The sequence below is a fragment of the Sorex araneus genome, chromosome 5, assembly GCF_027595985.1.
Source record: "Sorex araneus isolate mSorAra2 chromosome 5, mSorAra2.pri, whole genome shotgun sequence".
NCBI classification, from domain to species: Eukaryota; Metazoa; Chordata; class Mammalia; order Eulipotyphla; family Soricidae; genus Sorex; species Sorex araneus.
Window position 1 is genome coordinate 137,875,378 of NC_073306.1, and position 14,560 is coordinate 137,889,937.

Sequence of the window (14,560 nt, forward strand, 5' to 3'; positions counted from 1 at the left end):
ACACACACACACACACACACGCTCCTAAAGCCATGCGTTCATTCCTTCACGCATCGTGCACGCTGTCCCTGTGCGTGCCGCGCCCCAGGCACCCGTGCACAGCCTGCAGGCAGCTGCTGGACACTCGGGCAGAATTCGCGGCACGTGGAGATACGGGCCCGGAAGGCGGATGCCTGCGGGGCCGGGAAAGCACGCATGAACCTTCCCCAGGTAACCGGAGCCGCCCTCACCGCTGGGGGCTGTGCAGGAACGCAGGGGGCTCAGCCCTTGCTTCCCCTTTAGCCAACCCCACCGGCCAGCAGCTCCGCCGCGGGGTTCGCTTCCTCCCGCCCGGCGTCTGCACGTGCTCCCGCAAAGCCCGCCTCCCCGCCGACCCCCGTGCGGGGCGTGCTCCCAGGACGGGGCGTGGCCAGCGCAGCCAGGGGCGTGGTCCCAGGACAGGGGTGGTCCCAGGACAGGGGCGTGCCGGCGGCCTCAGGGGGCGTGGTCCCAGGGCCCGGGCGAGTCTGCGGCTCCGGGGCGGGGCCTGTTCAGGCCGGGGCGTGGCCGGCGCGCGGGTCGGGGCCGGGCGGGCAGCCCGGGCAGCGCTGGGACTTGTAGGTCGCGATCCGACTTCCCGTACCCCGGGCCAAAGCTCGTTCCCGTGCACCGGCCTCCTGGCCCAGCCCTTAGCCCTGCTGACCCCTCTGGCCAGAAGCGGGTTGTGGACGAGGCCAGACCTTGTCCCTACGCAGGCACCTCCCAAGCGGTGCCCGTCTGCTCCCCGATTACAGAAACACTCGCGGCGCTCCGTGGACAGGGAGGGCTGGGGCATCCCTGCGGCCCCCAGGCCCCTCCCCGCCGCATGAATTTTTATTTATTTATTTATTTACTTAATTTATTTATTTTTATGTCCGGCAGTGCTCAGAGGTTACTCCTGGCTTTGCACTCGGGAATTACTTCTGGCGGTGCTCAGGGAACCATATGTGATGCTGAAAATCGAACCCGGGTAGGCCGCGTGCAAGGCAGATGCCCTACCCGCTGTGCTATCGCTCCAGCCCCCTCCCTTCCTCCTCTCCCCGCCCCCCGCATGAATTTTAAGTAAATCTTTGCAACAAGTTTGGGGACTGTACCCTAAAGCCGCGGGATAACGGCAGAACCAATAAACATTATCTGATGACCGTTCACAACGAGCCCACGAAACAGTCCGGCACGTAGTAGGTGTTCAGGAGAGAAAGCTCGGCCCCGCGGCGCCGCGTGTGGCTCGGACTACACTTCCCGACAGCCCCAGCGCGCCTGGCGGGGCGGGGCGGGGCGGGGCCGGGATGGGGCGGGCCCGGCGGGGGGAAGGGATGGGCGGGGCCTGATGTGGGCGGGACCGGCGGATGGGGCGGGGCCTGAGGTGGGCGGGGCGGGCCGGCGGGCGGGGGCGGGGCCGGCTACAAAGCCCGGGGGCGGGCGCCGGGGCTCAGAGTCCCCGCGGCGCCGGCTGGAGCGGCCGCAGCGCAGCGCAGCTCGCTAGGCGGCGGCGACGCGCGACTGTCCAGCCGCGTCCGTCCGGTCGGCGTGCCCGGCGCCCGTTCGGGCCGGCGCCCATGCGCGCGGCCCCGCGCCGCCCCCATGCTGCTGCAGCCCGCGCCCTGCGCCCCCGGCGCGCCCCGGGACACCACGTTCACCAAGATCTTCGTGGGCGGCCTGCCCTACCACACCACCGACGCCTCGCTCAGGAAGTACTTCGAGGGCTTCGGGGACATCGACGAGGCCGTGGTCATCACCGACCGGCAGACGGGCAAGTCCCGCGGCTACGGCTTCGTAAGTGGCCGCGCCGGGCACCTGCCGCGCCTCCCGCCCGCCCGCCCGCCCCGCGCGGCGCGCCCGGGACCGGCCCCCGCCGTCGGGGCGGCCCCGGACTGACCCTCCGCTCGCCTCCAGGTGACCATGGCCGACCGCGCGGCCGCCGAGAGGGCGTGCAAGGACCCTAACCCGAACATCGACGGCCGCAAGGCCAACGTCAACCTGGCGTACCTGGGCGCCAAGCCGCGCAGCCTGCACCCCGGTACGCGCGCCGCGGGCCCCGAGTCCGGGAGGGGGCACCAGCCCCTGGGAGCGGGCTGGGGCCGGGCGGGGCACGTCCACTCCCCCGCGCCTGAGCCTTCCGTCCGCTTTCAGGGTTCGCCGTCGGCCTGCAGCAGCTGCCCCCCACGCTGATCCAGAGGACGTACGGGTGAGTGGGCCCGGCCCGCGGGTCTGGGCAGGGCCGCAGGAGCGGCCGGAGGAGCGGCCGGGGCTTTCCCGGGGGCGCGGCGCGCGCTCCTGTTCCCTTGAGAAGGGCCCTTTCTCCGGAGCCTCACCTGGGGTGCAGGGCGGGGGCACCTGCTTTCTGCAGCCCCGGCAGAGAGCAGAGGCGCCAACCCCCGGCTCCCTGGGAGGGGGATATGGCTGCTCAGGGTCAGGGTCAGGCTGGGTGGCTGGGCTGCTGGGCTAGGACGGGGCGTTCCAGGAGCCCCCCAGCTTCAGTGCTGGACAGATTGGGGTGGGGTATGCAGGCTCCAGATGTCCAGCTTGAGGGCACGAGCTTTTGTCCCGCCCTCCTGCTCCCCCAAACACCCCCGCCCCCCCGCCTTGTGTGTTCCCTTCGCCGGCTAGTCTAGAAGGCCTGGCAGCTGTTTGGGGCAGGACACGCACTTCGGGGGCACAAAGGGCCCTGCCATGTGCTCCGGCTCCCGCGCGTGATTGATGCCTGCGGGGGCTGTGTGTGTGTGTGGGGGGGTGCAGGCCAGGCCCCTCCTTTCAGGAATTAGCGTTTTATCTGCACCCAGAGCCCGTGACACCAGGTCACAGGCTTCGGGCAGTTTGTGTGCAGACGTGTGCATGTCTGCGTGTATGAGCACGGCCTGAGTGTGTCCATGTGGGAGGTGTGGGAGCCTATGCCTGTGTGGGTCTGTACATGAGCATGTGTGTGTGGGTCCATGTACACATGTGTGAGCATGTGCCTCTGTTTGGATGTGTATACGTGTGCATGTGAGCATGGTCCTGTGTGTGTGCATGTCAGTGCATGTACATGTGTGTGTGAGCACGGGGCATGGGTCTGTGAGTTGTGTACACATGTGCATATGAGCATAGGCCTGTGTGTGTATATGTGTGCATGTGAGCATGGGTCTGTGTATGAGTGTATATACACATATGCATGTGAACACAGGGCATGGGTCTATGTGAGTGTGTGTACACATGCATGTGGGGCACATGCCTGTGTGTAGATCTGTGTACGTGTGTCCATGTGTGAGTCTGACCTGTGTGTGACCATGTGTTTACATGCATGTGTGGGTGTGTATGTGTATGTGTGGGGGCACGTATGTGTGTGCCTGTGATCATGTGTACATTTGTAAGCACAGGCATATATGTAGGCACGTGTACAGCATTGCACATGTGTGCATGTGTGTGCTCATGTATGTGTGAGTGTGTGTTTGTAGGTGTGTGCGTGTCTGCGCCCTGGGTGCAGCCGTGTCTTGGCCCACAGGCACGAGACCTGGGCGAGGCCCCGGGCCCTGTCCCCTGTCCTGCCCCCTCACCCTGTCGAGCCTCCCTCAGGGAGGCCGCGCCTCGTTGCCTACAGCCGTGTCCCCGCTCTGCTCAGCCACTGCTCTGGGCTCCTGTCCACCGTCCGGCCTCTCCTCTTCTGCCCGACCCTCACGGCCCTCCAGGCGCCTGGTCTGGCCTCTGAGGGACCCCCGAACTCACCCTTGCTTCCTGGGTGGGTCAGACCTGCTGGTAACCTCGAGGTGGACAGGGCTGGTCCTGTGTATTGCTCGGGGTGGACGGCCTGGCCCTGTGTGCCCGCTGCCGCCCGCCCAAGCCCCGCGGGTGCCCGGGGTGGCCGGTCCCGGCTGACCTCACACTCCCTGTCGAGCTAGTCTGCCAAGGGCGGGACACCAGGGACAGGGTCTGGGGCAGCCGGGTCTTTCGTGTCCTCTCTTGGCAGCGCGGCCGCCTGGGGTCCCCCCGGCTGTGCCCCCCACGGGCCGGGCTGTTCCCGGGGCCCTGCAGGCAGGCTGCCCGGTCAGCGGCCCCTCCTGGCGCCCGGCCTGGAGCTGTCAGCGGCCCTTTTGTCTCGGCGAACGGTCGCCCGGAACGCGCTGGGGCCTGACTCAGCGGTCAGTTTTGTCCGCGTGGGGCTGGGCCTGGTCCAGCCGTGAACCCCGTCCTGCGGAGCTGAGCCCCCGGGCAGCTCCCCTGACTCCGGCCCTGCCCGGGGCGCAGGCCACGGGCAGGCACGGTCTCCCCGCTGCCACGCAGCCTGTTTGTTTGGCCGAGTTGGATGGGAGCGTTCGGGCGCTGGTGCCGCCTCTGTGGGTTCCTGCCCCGTAACTATATATGGGCCGAGGCCAGGCCGGGAGAAGCCCACTTGGCGGGTGGCAGCTGCCGGCTGGCAGGGGCAGCCAGAGCCCCCAGCCGAGCGTCCCCGGGGGCCCGGCCTGCAGCGGCACCGGGGCTGGCACGCCTGCCCAGTGGGCCCCAGCCCCCACGGGGGTTCTGGACAGCCCAGTTCCTGTCCACCCTCTGTCCAGGGGAGTGCGCGGGGGCCAGAGGGCAGCCCGGTCCCAGGGCCTCCGGGGTGGGGGCTCTCCAGCCCTCCTGGAGAACTGTGGGGTACCTAGGGTCTTGCTGGCCCCTCTGGGGTCTCCACAGCCTGTCTGCAGAGCCTTCGGGGGCCGGAAGCTCAGGCATGCCAGGGACACGTGTGTCGGGGGCCGGGGTTGGCGCAGACACCTGTGGAGAAGACAGTGTCGGGGACACCCCACCGCAGCCTCGAGCCAGGCCCCCTCCCCGATTGTCCCGTTGCTCCCCAAGTCTCGAGCGAGACGGAGTCCCAGCGGGCGGGGGCGGGGCGCCCGCTGCCAGCAGCGTTTCTCCGCCAGACCCGGTCCTGGCACCACCCGTGCCCTGCCCGCGCCGGGGGATGGGTCCAAGCTCGTCACGGCAGTGCTGAGGCCTCGGCAGGGGGGTCTGCACGCGTCAGGTTCCCTGGCCCCCGAAGGGGTGCCCAGGGCTGGCCCCTTCCCTGGGAGAGCCCCCACGGGCAGGGGGGGGCGGGCTCTGCTTCCTGGGACCCCTCAGCGTCACCAGACAGTGAAAGTGGGGGGCGCGACAGGAAGTGAGGTCAGAGCCAAGGGCGGGGGCGGGGAGCCGGCGCCGTCCCTGTGGTGGGACCCCATGTGACTTGTTTTTACTTTCAGGGTGTCGCTTCCTGTTTGGCAGCTCGCTGGAGCAGGACGTGGGCCGCGGGGCCCTGCACCTGTTGTTTGTCCCGCCCGCCTGGGTTCCCAGCAGCCCCCCCCCCACTCTGCCCCTGTGAGCCTCAGTTTCCCTGCCTGACCTGGGCACCTCCCCCACCCCGTCGCCCCAGCATGGCTGAGGAAGCTGCCCTGGGCCGGCAGAGTCCCTGTGTCAGCCCCGAGCACCCCATGGCAGAGCTGCCGCCGGGACAGGGAGCGGAGGAGGGTGGGCGGAGAACAGTCGGAAGGTTCCAGAACCCTGGAGAAGAGCGCAGTTTCCTGGGGGCGCGGAGTTGGTGTGGGACAGAGGGTCTGGGCCTCTGGGCGAGCCGCCTTTCTGGCTTGGCTCCCGGCCAACCCCCTCCCGTGGGGCCCCGGGGTCTCCTGGGCACCCGCACGCCCTGCCTTGGGCCCGGCCCCGTGCTGGCGAGGGGGGTGAAGGCGTCGCGTCGGCCTGTGCCAGCAGCCATGCCCGCCGTCTGTCCGTCTGTGCTGCTGCCTGTGGGGGCAGCATGGAGTGTCCGGGAGCAGGTTGGGGACTTCCCCGTGCCAGTGGCCAGGCTTCCCCCAGAAGCAGGTGGACGCAGGAGTCTCGGGGGACATGGGGCCCTGCAGCAGGCGGGGGTCCGGGACAGTGCTCCTGACCACGGGCGGAAATGGGCTCGGCGGTGCCAGGATGCCCCGACTGGGCCCTGGCCTGGGAGCCGGGCTCTGTCCGTCCTGACCAGGCCACCAGGGTCCCCAGCTGCACCCCTGCGGTCAGGGCTGTGGGGGTGCGGCAGCGCCCCCACCCCTGTGCCAAGTGCCTGGCTGCTACTGCAGGGAAGGTCCTGGGCAGGAGCTGGGGGCCAGCTGGTCTGGCCGGGGTGTAGGGGGGCCTGTGTGTGCAAAGGCCCTGAGGTAGGCGGAGCTGCTGGTGTGTGGAGGAGAGCCCGGAGAGAGTATTTGGGGGCCGGGGGTGCAGCTGGAGCCTACTGGGGCGCAGGCCCTGGTGGAGGGGCCGTGGCAAGGGTGTGGGAGGGGGCTTGTCCCTGAGGGCCTGGTCAGGTTTTGTTGGGGGCACTGGGGCTCCAGGTGGGGGGGGAGCACGGAGTGTCCAGGGAGCAGGTTGGGGGGACTTCAGGGCCTCCCCGCTGCGGGCCTGATGGGGCACAGGGACGGTCCAGCCCCGCATGGGTCTGAGGCCGGGCCTGGGTGCAGCGGGATGGGCGGGGGCCAGGCCCGGGGGCTTGTGGCAACATGTGTGCAGGGCCACGTGTGCACTTGTGACATGTGTATACGTGAGTGAGGCCTTGTGTGCACTGTGTCACTGTGAGTGTACCGTATATGTGCATGTGAGTGTGCTGTGTATGTGTTTGACCGCATGTGTGCACGGTATCCATGTATGGACACATGTGCGTGCACGTGCTTGTGCTTATGACGCGATCGTGAGCACATGACCAAATGTGTGCATGTGTGTGCGTGAACCTGTGTCTGTGCACCTGTGGCCGCGTATCTGCATGCCTGTGGCCGTGTGTGTGTGTGTGTGTGTGTGCATGTGACTGCATGTGGTTGTGTTTGCACACATGTGTGCCCTCTCTGGCAGTCACGGAAGGGTCCTGGCTCCCCCCGTGTGGACCGGCTCCTCTCTCTGGGGGTGTCCCACGCTCTGTCGGGGTCACTGCACCCCTGCCCTCAGCCTGGGTGCTGACGCCCCACATCTGACCCCGACAGGTGCCTGTGCTGTGTGCGGGCCGGCGGGGAGGGGGCAGGGCGCCCGCCCGGTGTCCTTGGCCCCTGCCCTAGGGCTGCTGCCACCTGGCCCTGCCGGCGAGCAGGCCCCGGGTTCCTGTTTTTGTTGTTTGTTTATGTCTTTGGACCACACCCAACGGTCCTCAGGGCGGACTCCTGGCTCTGTGCTCTGGGTTCTCGGGACTGTATGGGGTGTCAGGGATCGAACCCGTGTTGGCCACGTGTGTGTGTGTGTGTGTGTGTGTGCGATGCGTGGACACCAGGGCGCGAAGGGCAAGGCCAGTGCCCTCCCCGCAATGGGCTCCTCCCGGGCTGCAGCTGCTGTGCTCTGCAGGGAGGTGCCAGCCCGTCCCCCCTTCCCTGGGCGTCTCATCCTGCTGGGCGCTGGGGACAGCAGGCGAGAGTCCGGCCCCCCCGGACACGGGAGCAGCCCTCAGCTGGCCCTCGGCACCCGCTGTCCGGGATGGCTCGGCTCAGGGCCAAGGGGCTCCCCTGCCCCCAGAGCAGGCGCCAGAGCCCATCCGAGTCCTCCCTTCCCTCCTCCCTCTCCCCTCCTCCCTCTCCCCTCCTCCTCCCTCTTCCTGGGGGAAGGTGGGAGGGAGGAAGGGGCCTCTGGGCTCACTGAGGGGTGCAGTGAGCGGGGACGGGGGGGACAGGAGGAGTCCCCGTGCCCTGGGCATGTCCCCTCGGGCAGGGCCGCGGGGTTTTGGGGTGACACCCAGCTCCGCACCAACCCTCTCCCGCATGGTCGGGGGTGCGGGACCCGCCCCGGGCTGACCCCCGCTGCTCCCCTGCAGGCTGGCGCCCAGCTACGTGTACCCCCCGGCCCTCGTACAGCCCAGCGTGGTGGTCCCGGCCGCGCCCGTGCCCTCGCTGACGTCGCTGACCTCGCTGACCTCGCCCTACGTGGAGTTCCCGCCCGCCAGTCCAGCCTTCGCGCAGTACCCCGCGGCCTACGAGCAGGGCCCCTACGGCTTCGTGGGCTACAGCTACGCGGCCACGCTGCCCCCCGCCATGTCCACGGCGCCCCCCGGCCCAGCCTTCCTGCAGTACCAGCCGCCACCGCCTCTGCCCGACAGGATGCAGTGACGCCCGTGGGGGACCGGGGCCAGGGGCCCCCTGCACACGCGGCCCCCCGGGCCCATCCCCAGGTGCCTTACTTACTCGGGGTCCCGGGAGGGCGACGGGGCGGCCCGTGGCACAGCCACCCGTGCAGCCCCCGGCCCCTCTGCTGAGGGTTTGAGTTCTTTCCTACCGTTTGTCTTTGCTACTAAGAGGTTCAGAATTTCTATTTTTTCACGGAGGCTCCTGCCGCCGAGAGTCAGCCGGCTTTGAGCTCGGGGGGCTCCGCGGGGGGCTCAGGGCCGGCCAGACCCCGCGAGGGGTGCAGAGGCCAGCTCGCCCGCGCCCCCTCTGTGCCCTCCACCGCTGGCCACCGCCCCCGTCTGGGCCAGTGAAGACTGTGGGGCCCGAGCTCCCTGGGAGGGGGCGGGGGCTCTTCCTTTGGACCTACCTCAGGGAAGTGGAAGATTCCGGGGCCGCGGGCCTGCAGGCGGCACCAGGGTGCAGCCAGCCCGGCCACGGCCCGGAAGTAAAGGTAGCTAATGTTATTATTATTATTATATTTTATTAGATTGTTCCGATAAGAATAAACCTGTTTTCTTTAAACAGTTGCCCTGTGAGTTTCACTGCCGGGGGTGGAGGCAGGTCGCTGCGGCGGCCCCGGCCCGGCTCCGTGCTGGGGACAGACCCCCAGGGAGGAGATGCTCGGGCCACCTGCCACCATCCTGCCACCCTGCAGGGGGACACGCCGGGGCTGGGGGACGGGGCCCTGACCCTGCGGGGGATGGGCCACTGACCCTGCTGGGGACGGGCCCGCTGACCCTGCGGGGGATGGGCCCTGACCCTCCTGGGGACGGGCCCGCTGACCCTCCTGGGGACGGGCCCGCTGACCCTGCTCTGAGAAGCGGCTGTGGCGAGGCCTCGGTGATGCATCTGCCAGGAGACCCCGCGGCTGCCCGCCTGCCCCTGGCGCTGTGAGAGGCCGGTGGCCCCCTCGCCCGCATCCTTCAGGGCACTACGGTCCTCTCGGCCACCTCTGTGATCCCGCCCCTCGCTTCTGGGCCTTGTTTGCAGATGGCCTGGAGGTCAGCGGGCTCCAGCAGAGACCGTGGCCGCAGCTGATAAGGGCCTGGGGGCCGGGCCGGGGCTATCGCGAGGGCCCGCCTGCTTCCTGGCCCTATCGGCCGGGGCACAGCCGCGGGACAGGCCCTCACAGCCTCGGCTCCCGCTGCGGCCTCTGGGCTCACAGCAGCTCAGAGAACCTCTGCCGTCACCTCCCGGGAGGGCCGGGCCGGGCAGCCAGCGGCCCCAAACACACACGGGGACGGACCCACAGCCCAGCGCACGGGGACCCGCGAGTGACAGAGGCTCCAGGGGCGCCTTGGTCCAGCCATGCCTGAAGCCGGCCCTAGAATCTTCTGTCGTGGGAACTAGCAAATCTCCTTTCCCTTAGATTTGTTCTGTCTGTCCCTGCAATCAGGGAGGCCTGCCTGGGGCCAACTGGACTGACAGAGCCGCAGCCCGAGCTTCTTGCTTCCTGCCCCAGGGAGAGCCCCCGGGCCAGTGCTCCCACTCGGGGTCTCACCCGGCTCTCACCTTCCCCGGCCCCTGAGCCCCACGGCTGCTCCCCCACCCCACAGGCCCCCAGACCCGCCCACCCACCCCAGGCTCCTGAGCCCCGACGGCTAACACCCCCTGGTTTGGGTGTTCCGGTTTCGGGGGGGCGCCCAAGGCCAGGAGCCCCGAGTCCACATGCCCCTGGCGGCCGGGCGGCCCCACCTGCCCAGTGCTGAGTCACGTTTGCAGCTGTAAACACGGCACGTGGGCTGGACCCGTGGCCCGGACGGGCAGCTGCGGTGCCCCGAGCCCCGTGCCCGCACCCCCACGCCTCCAGGGCCTCCTGTGGGGGCTGATAAGTGCCCAGCTCGGCTTATCAGCCGCAGCCCCAGTCTGCCCTGTACCTCGGGGTGCTCTGCAGCCTGGGATCAAGGATGGGGTGAACCCCACCCCCCACGGCCCAGCCGGCTGCCGCCCGTCCTGGGCTGCCTCCTGAGGGGGCTCTTCTGGGACCTGTCAGAGACAGGGGGCGGATAAAGGTGTTTTCCTGCAAAGCAGAAGGAAGAAGGATGGGGGTAGGGGTGGGTGGGTGAGGGGCTGGCTCATAGGTGAATGGGTGAAGGTGAATTGGAAGGGTGGGGGGTGGACGGGGTGGGGGGTGGATGGATGGTGGGTGGGGGCCGGGGGTCCCAGCCCCGCAGGGCCCGAGCAGCACCCAGACTGGGCTCATGCTGAGTTGCTGGGCCAGTTGGCCGGGGGTCAGGGGGCGGCTCTGGCCTCCCGAGCAGAAGACTCGCCCCCAGAGCAGCCCTGAGCCCAAGGCAGGGGGCGGGCCCCGACCCCAGGTGGGAGCGAGCAGAGGGACCGTGTGGGACGGGGGAGCTGGGGGCCCGTCAGCTCAGCAGTGGGTCCCCAGGACAAAGGAAACTGCATCTGCCCGGCCCGGCCCCCGGGCGTGGGAGATGGCGCTCTGTGCTCCGGGAGCACCACAGGGGCCCAGAGGCCGCCCCGCTGTGGCCTTCTCGGCGAGCTGGGGGCCGGGGGGGCCCTGGGTGTCGTAGGCGGCGGCGGAAGTGCGGGACCTGCAGGCAGCCCGGGCACTCGCTCGCTTTGGCCAGGTGACCCGGAGGACGGAGCAGCCAGCAGAGCGCAGTGGACTCCCGGGGCTGCACGGCGAGTCGCCATGAATGAGGGCGAGGAAGCCGCAGGGGCAGGGCGGCGGGCAGGCAAGGCCGGGGCCAGAGGCAGCGCCCAGGTGGGTGCGGCACAGCTCACTGGAGGGAGCATGGCGAGGGGCCGGGCCCAGAGAGCCAGGCCCGCCCCCACACACAGGGGCGGCCAGCAGAGGAGCCCACACCCGACCCTCCGGGCTCAGGCAGGGCGCAGGGGACGGGCCCAACCCTCAGGCACGGCCCGGAGCTCCAAGGAGGCTCTGTGTGACGACTCTCGTGGGACTCGAGTTTGTGGGAACTCGGGCCCCAGGCTGCGTGGTTCCTGCAGGTCTGAAAGCAGGGAGGGTGGGAAGGCCCCTCCCCTCCCTCCCCTCCCTTCCCCTCCTCCCCTCCCTCCCCAACCTTCCCTCCCCCTTCCCTCCCTCCCCAACCTTCCCTCCCCCTCCTCCCCTTTCTCCCTTCCATCTTCCTCCCCTCCCTCCCCCTCCTCCCCTTCCTCCCCCTCCTGTTCCTCCCCCTCCTCCCCTCCCCCTCCTCCCTCCCTCCCCAACCTTCCCTCCCCCTCCTCCCCTCCTTCCCATTCCTCTTCCTCCTCCCCCTTCACTTCCCCTCTCTCCTCTTCCTTCCTTTCCCCTTCCTCCCTCCTTCTTCCCTTCTTCCCCTCCTCCGTCCTCCTCTTTTTTCTCCTCCCTCCCCCCGTTTTCAGGCCAAACCTGGTGGATCTGGGGGCCATGGGTGCGGGGCTGAGTGCAGGGTCCCTCCCATGCCCTGGATAGTCCCAAGAGTCCCCACGCCCAGAGGGGTGTCCCGGGACAGCTGATGGACTCACTTTTGACCATATTTGCCTCAAAGCCAAGTGGCCACCCTGTGGGGCCAGGGTATAAATATCGGCCGCTGACCTTGTGTCCCAGTCACACCAACCCTGGCACGCGGGGCCTCCCGCCAGCCAGAGCAGGGGCGGGCCCAGGGCCTGGCAGGGCCTGGGCGTTCCGAGCGACGGTCACTGGGGCGCGTGCGGACCCCGCAGCCCGGGCCTTGGGGGCTCGCTCCAGGGAGTGAAACTCCCGGAGTCAGAGAGCATGGCCGGCACCCCCTCCCGGCACAGCTAGAACCGGCCTGGCCACAAGAACACGGGGTGGCGGGGAGTGAGGCCCAGGGACAGCTCATGCTGGCCTGTGGTCTCGGGCTGGACAGCTGGAGAGAGACGGGTCGCCTTCCTGTGTGCGTGCGTGCATGCGTGTGCATGTGTGTGTGCGTGTGAGCGTGTGTGTAAGCATATGTGTGCATGCGTGTGTGAGCCTCTGTGTGTGTGTGCATGTGTGTGCGTGTGAGCGTGTATGTAAGCGTGTGTGTAAGTGTGTGTGTGTGTGCGCGCGCGCGCGCGCGCGCGTGTGTGTGTGTTGTGTGTGTGTGTGTGTGTGTGTGAGTGAGGGGGGGGGGAGAGCGGTCAGGAAGGCAGCTCAGGGGTGGCTGCACACAGTGCTGGATCCAGCCATTCCTGAAGCGAGCCCTTGAGTGGCCTCAGATCTCTGGACTGATGGGTCCCTTCTCTGCTGCCCAGCACCGAGCCGCCGGCAAGTGGCCAGGAACCGCACCCTTCGGTGAATTTCGTGGCCAGAGTCCAGGGACAGCGTCTCTGGCAGGGTCTTTGGGTCGAGGTGGCCCCCGGGGAAAATCCAAGCCTAAGGAACCTGAGGAATCCACTTCAAGGCCCCTGGCAGGTCAGATCCCCGTGGCCGCTGGACTCTGGCCCCTGTGCTCCTAGTGGCCTCGTTCTGCATCCCTCGAGGGCTCCTTCCTCTCCAGCAGGTGACCGCCCGGCCCCCCCGGAAGCCTTGCTGGCCCTCCCTTCTGCTGCCGTGCTCGGCTTCCGGCCGGAGGGGTCTCTCCCGCCCGTCACACCTGCCTGGATGGTCCGGGGGACGCTCACTATTTATTTATTTATTTATTTATTTTTACTCTTTAAGTTTTTCCATACCTATCATATACATCCTTCTCGGAGAGCAAGCTCCCGGGAGTATCCCGGCCACACGGCAGAGCCTGGCAAGCTCCCCGTGGCGTATTCGAGATGCCAAACACAGTAACGACAGGTCTCATTCCCCAGACCCTGAAGGAGCCTCCAGTTGTTGGGAAAGACGAGTAAGGAGAGGCTGCTAAGGTCTCAGGGCTGGGAGGAATAGGGACGTTACTGGTGCCCGCTCGAGTGAATCGACGAACAATGGGATGACAGTGATGCAGCAATACTCTAAATTTTTCCACATTTTAAAAAATTAAAGCACTGGGGCTGGAGCGATAGCACAGTGGGTAGGGCGTTTGCCTTGCACGCGGCCGACTCGAGTTCGATTCCCAGCATCCCATATGGTCCCCTGAGCACCGCCAGGAGTAATTCCTGAGTGCAGAGCCAGGAGTAACCCCTGTGCATAGCCAGGTGTGACCCAAAAAGAAAAAAAAAAATTAAAGCACTGTGATTTAGCACAATTTAACTGAGTTTTAGACACAATATTGCAGCCTCAATCCCGCGCCCAGTGTCACCTTCCCTCCCCGGGGCCCCCTCGACAGGCGCCTCTCTGAGTTCGGGTTGTTGACTGTGGTCTGGGTTCTCGGCTCTGTCCTCCTGTACGTCCACCTTGGCACCGGCTCCCCTGGCCGGCCCCACCGCTGCTCATCTGTCTCCCCTCCCCTCCTCCCCTCCCCCTTCCCCTCCATCCCCTCCCCTCCCCTCCCTCCTCCCCTCCCCTCCCCTCCCCTCCCTCCTCCCCTCCCCTGCCCTCCTCTCCCCTCCCCTCTCCTCCCCTCCCCTGCCCTCCCCCCTCCCCTCCCCTGCACTCTTTCTCCTCCTCGGGGCCATGGGTAACCTGGGCGTCCCTCCTCCAAAACTCCGCGTTCCCCATCCAGACGCCCAGATCCCACACACGAGTGACACCGTCCGTGCTTGTCCTCCTGCTGGCTGACCTCGTGTCACGTCATGTCCTCCAGCCCCATCCACGTTGCTGCGAGGTGCATGATTTCCTCACTCCCCAGCTGGTTAGGATCCCACTGACGCGCTGCTCTAAGGTGCCGCTTCCGTTCCACCTGCAAAGCCCCGTCGCCACGCCCCAGGACACAGCTGCAAAACCCTGGGACCTGGGAAGACTCGGGAGCAGACATTCTCCCACCCTCATGGTGGTCAGGAGCGGGGCCTGTGTTTCCTTGGGTTTTCCCCGTCCCCGGAGGATGCTCAGTCGGATGGGTTGGCTGGGGGGGATGTGCAGCCTCAGGCACGGCTTGCTCCAGCAGCTCACACACTGTTGAGGGCTCGAGCTGCCTCGTCCCCGCAGCCTGTGTGGACGCCCAGACGCCGCTCGGTGCCTCCCTGGGGTCACTGCACAGGAAGAAGGGGGCAGGACGCCTCCCTCTCTGGTCCTCAGCCACCACCAAACCCATCGCAGGGAACCCTCTGCCTCCCCCGTCAAGGAACCAGCTGGAAGGCGGCCAGAGGGTCCTGCCCACGGACCCCGGGCTGTTGGTCTGACCATGGCTGGGGAGCCCCTGAGCCACAGGGCGCCCCCCGCTCTGCTCATTCCCCTGCCAGTGCCTGGGCCGCTGTGGGCAGGACACAGAGCAGGATGGCGGCGACCCCGTCCGTGCGGGAAGTGAGGGTGCGTTGGCCCCCGAAGGCCAGAGCGGGGCTGGGGGTCTCCGTGCAGATGCCCTGGGATGGGGCACTGCAAGGCACAGAGTGGGGGACGTGAGCCCCCGCCCCCCACAGAGGCAGGCGTGACTTTGGGGGGCTCTGCTGGCCTCTCC

General features: G+C 67.9%; 1 protein-coding gene across 1 annotated transcript; it reads left to right on the forward strand.

The window, feature by feature from the left end:
• The first annotated feature begins 1,470 nt into the window (after window positions 1-1,470).
• RBM38 (RNA binding motif protein 38) lies at window positions 1,471-8,644 on the forward strand. The gene is made up of 4 exons (XM_055139761.1): window positions 1,471-1,791; window positions 1,912-2,035; window positions 2,149-2,203; window positions 7,781-8,644. The coding sequence occupies exons 1-4, from the start codon at window positions 1,600-1,602 to the stop codon at window positions 8,070-8,072; spliced, it is 663 nt and encodes a 220-aa protein (XP_054995736.1). The 5' UTR covers window positions 1,471-1,599; the 3' UTR covers window positions 8,073-8,644.
• Window positions 8,645-14,560: the final 5,916 nt, after the last annotated feature.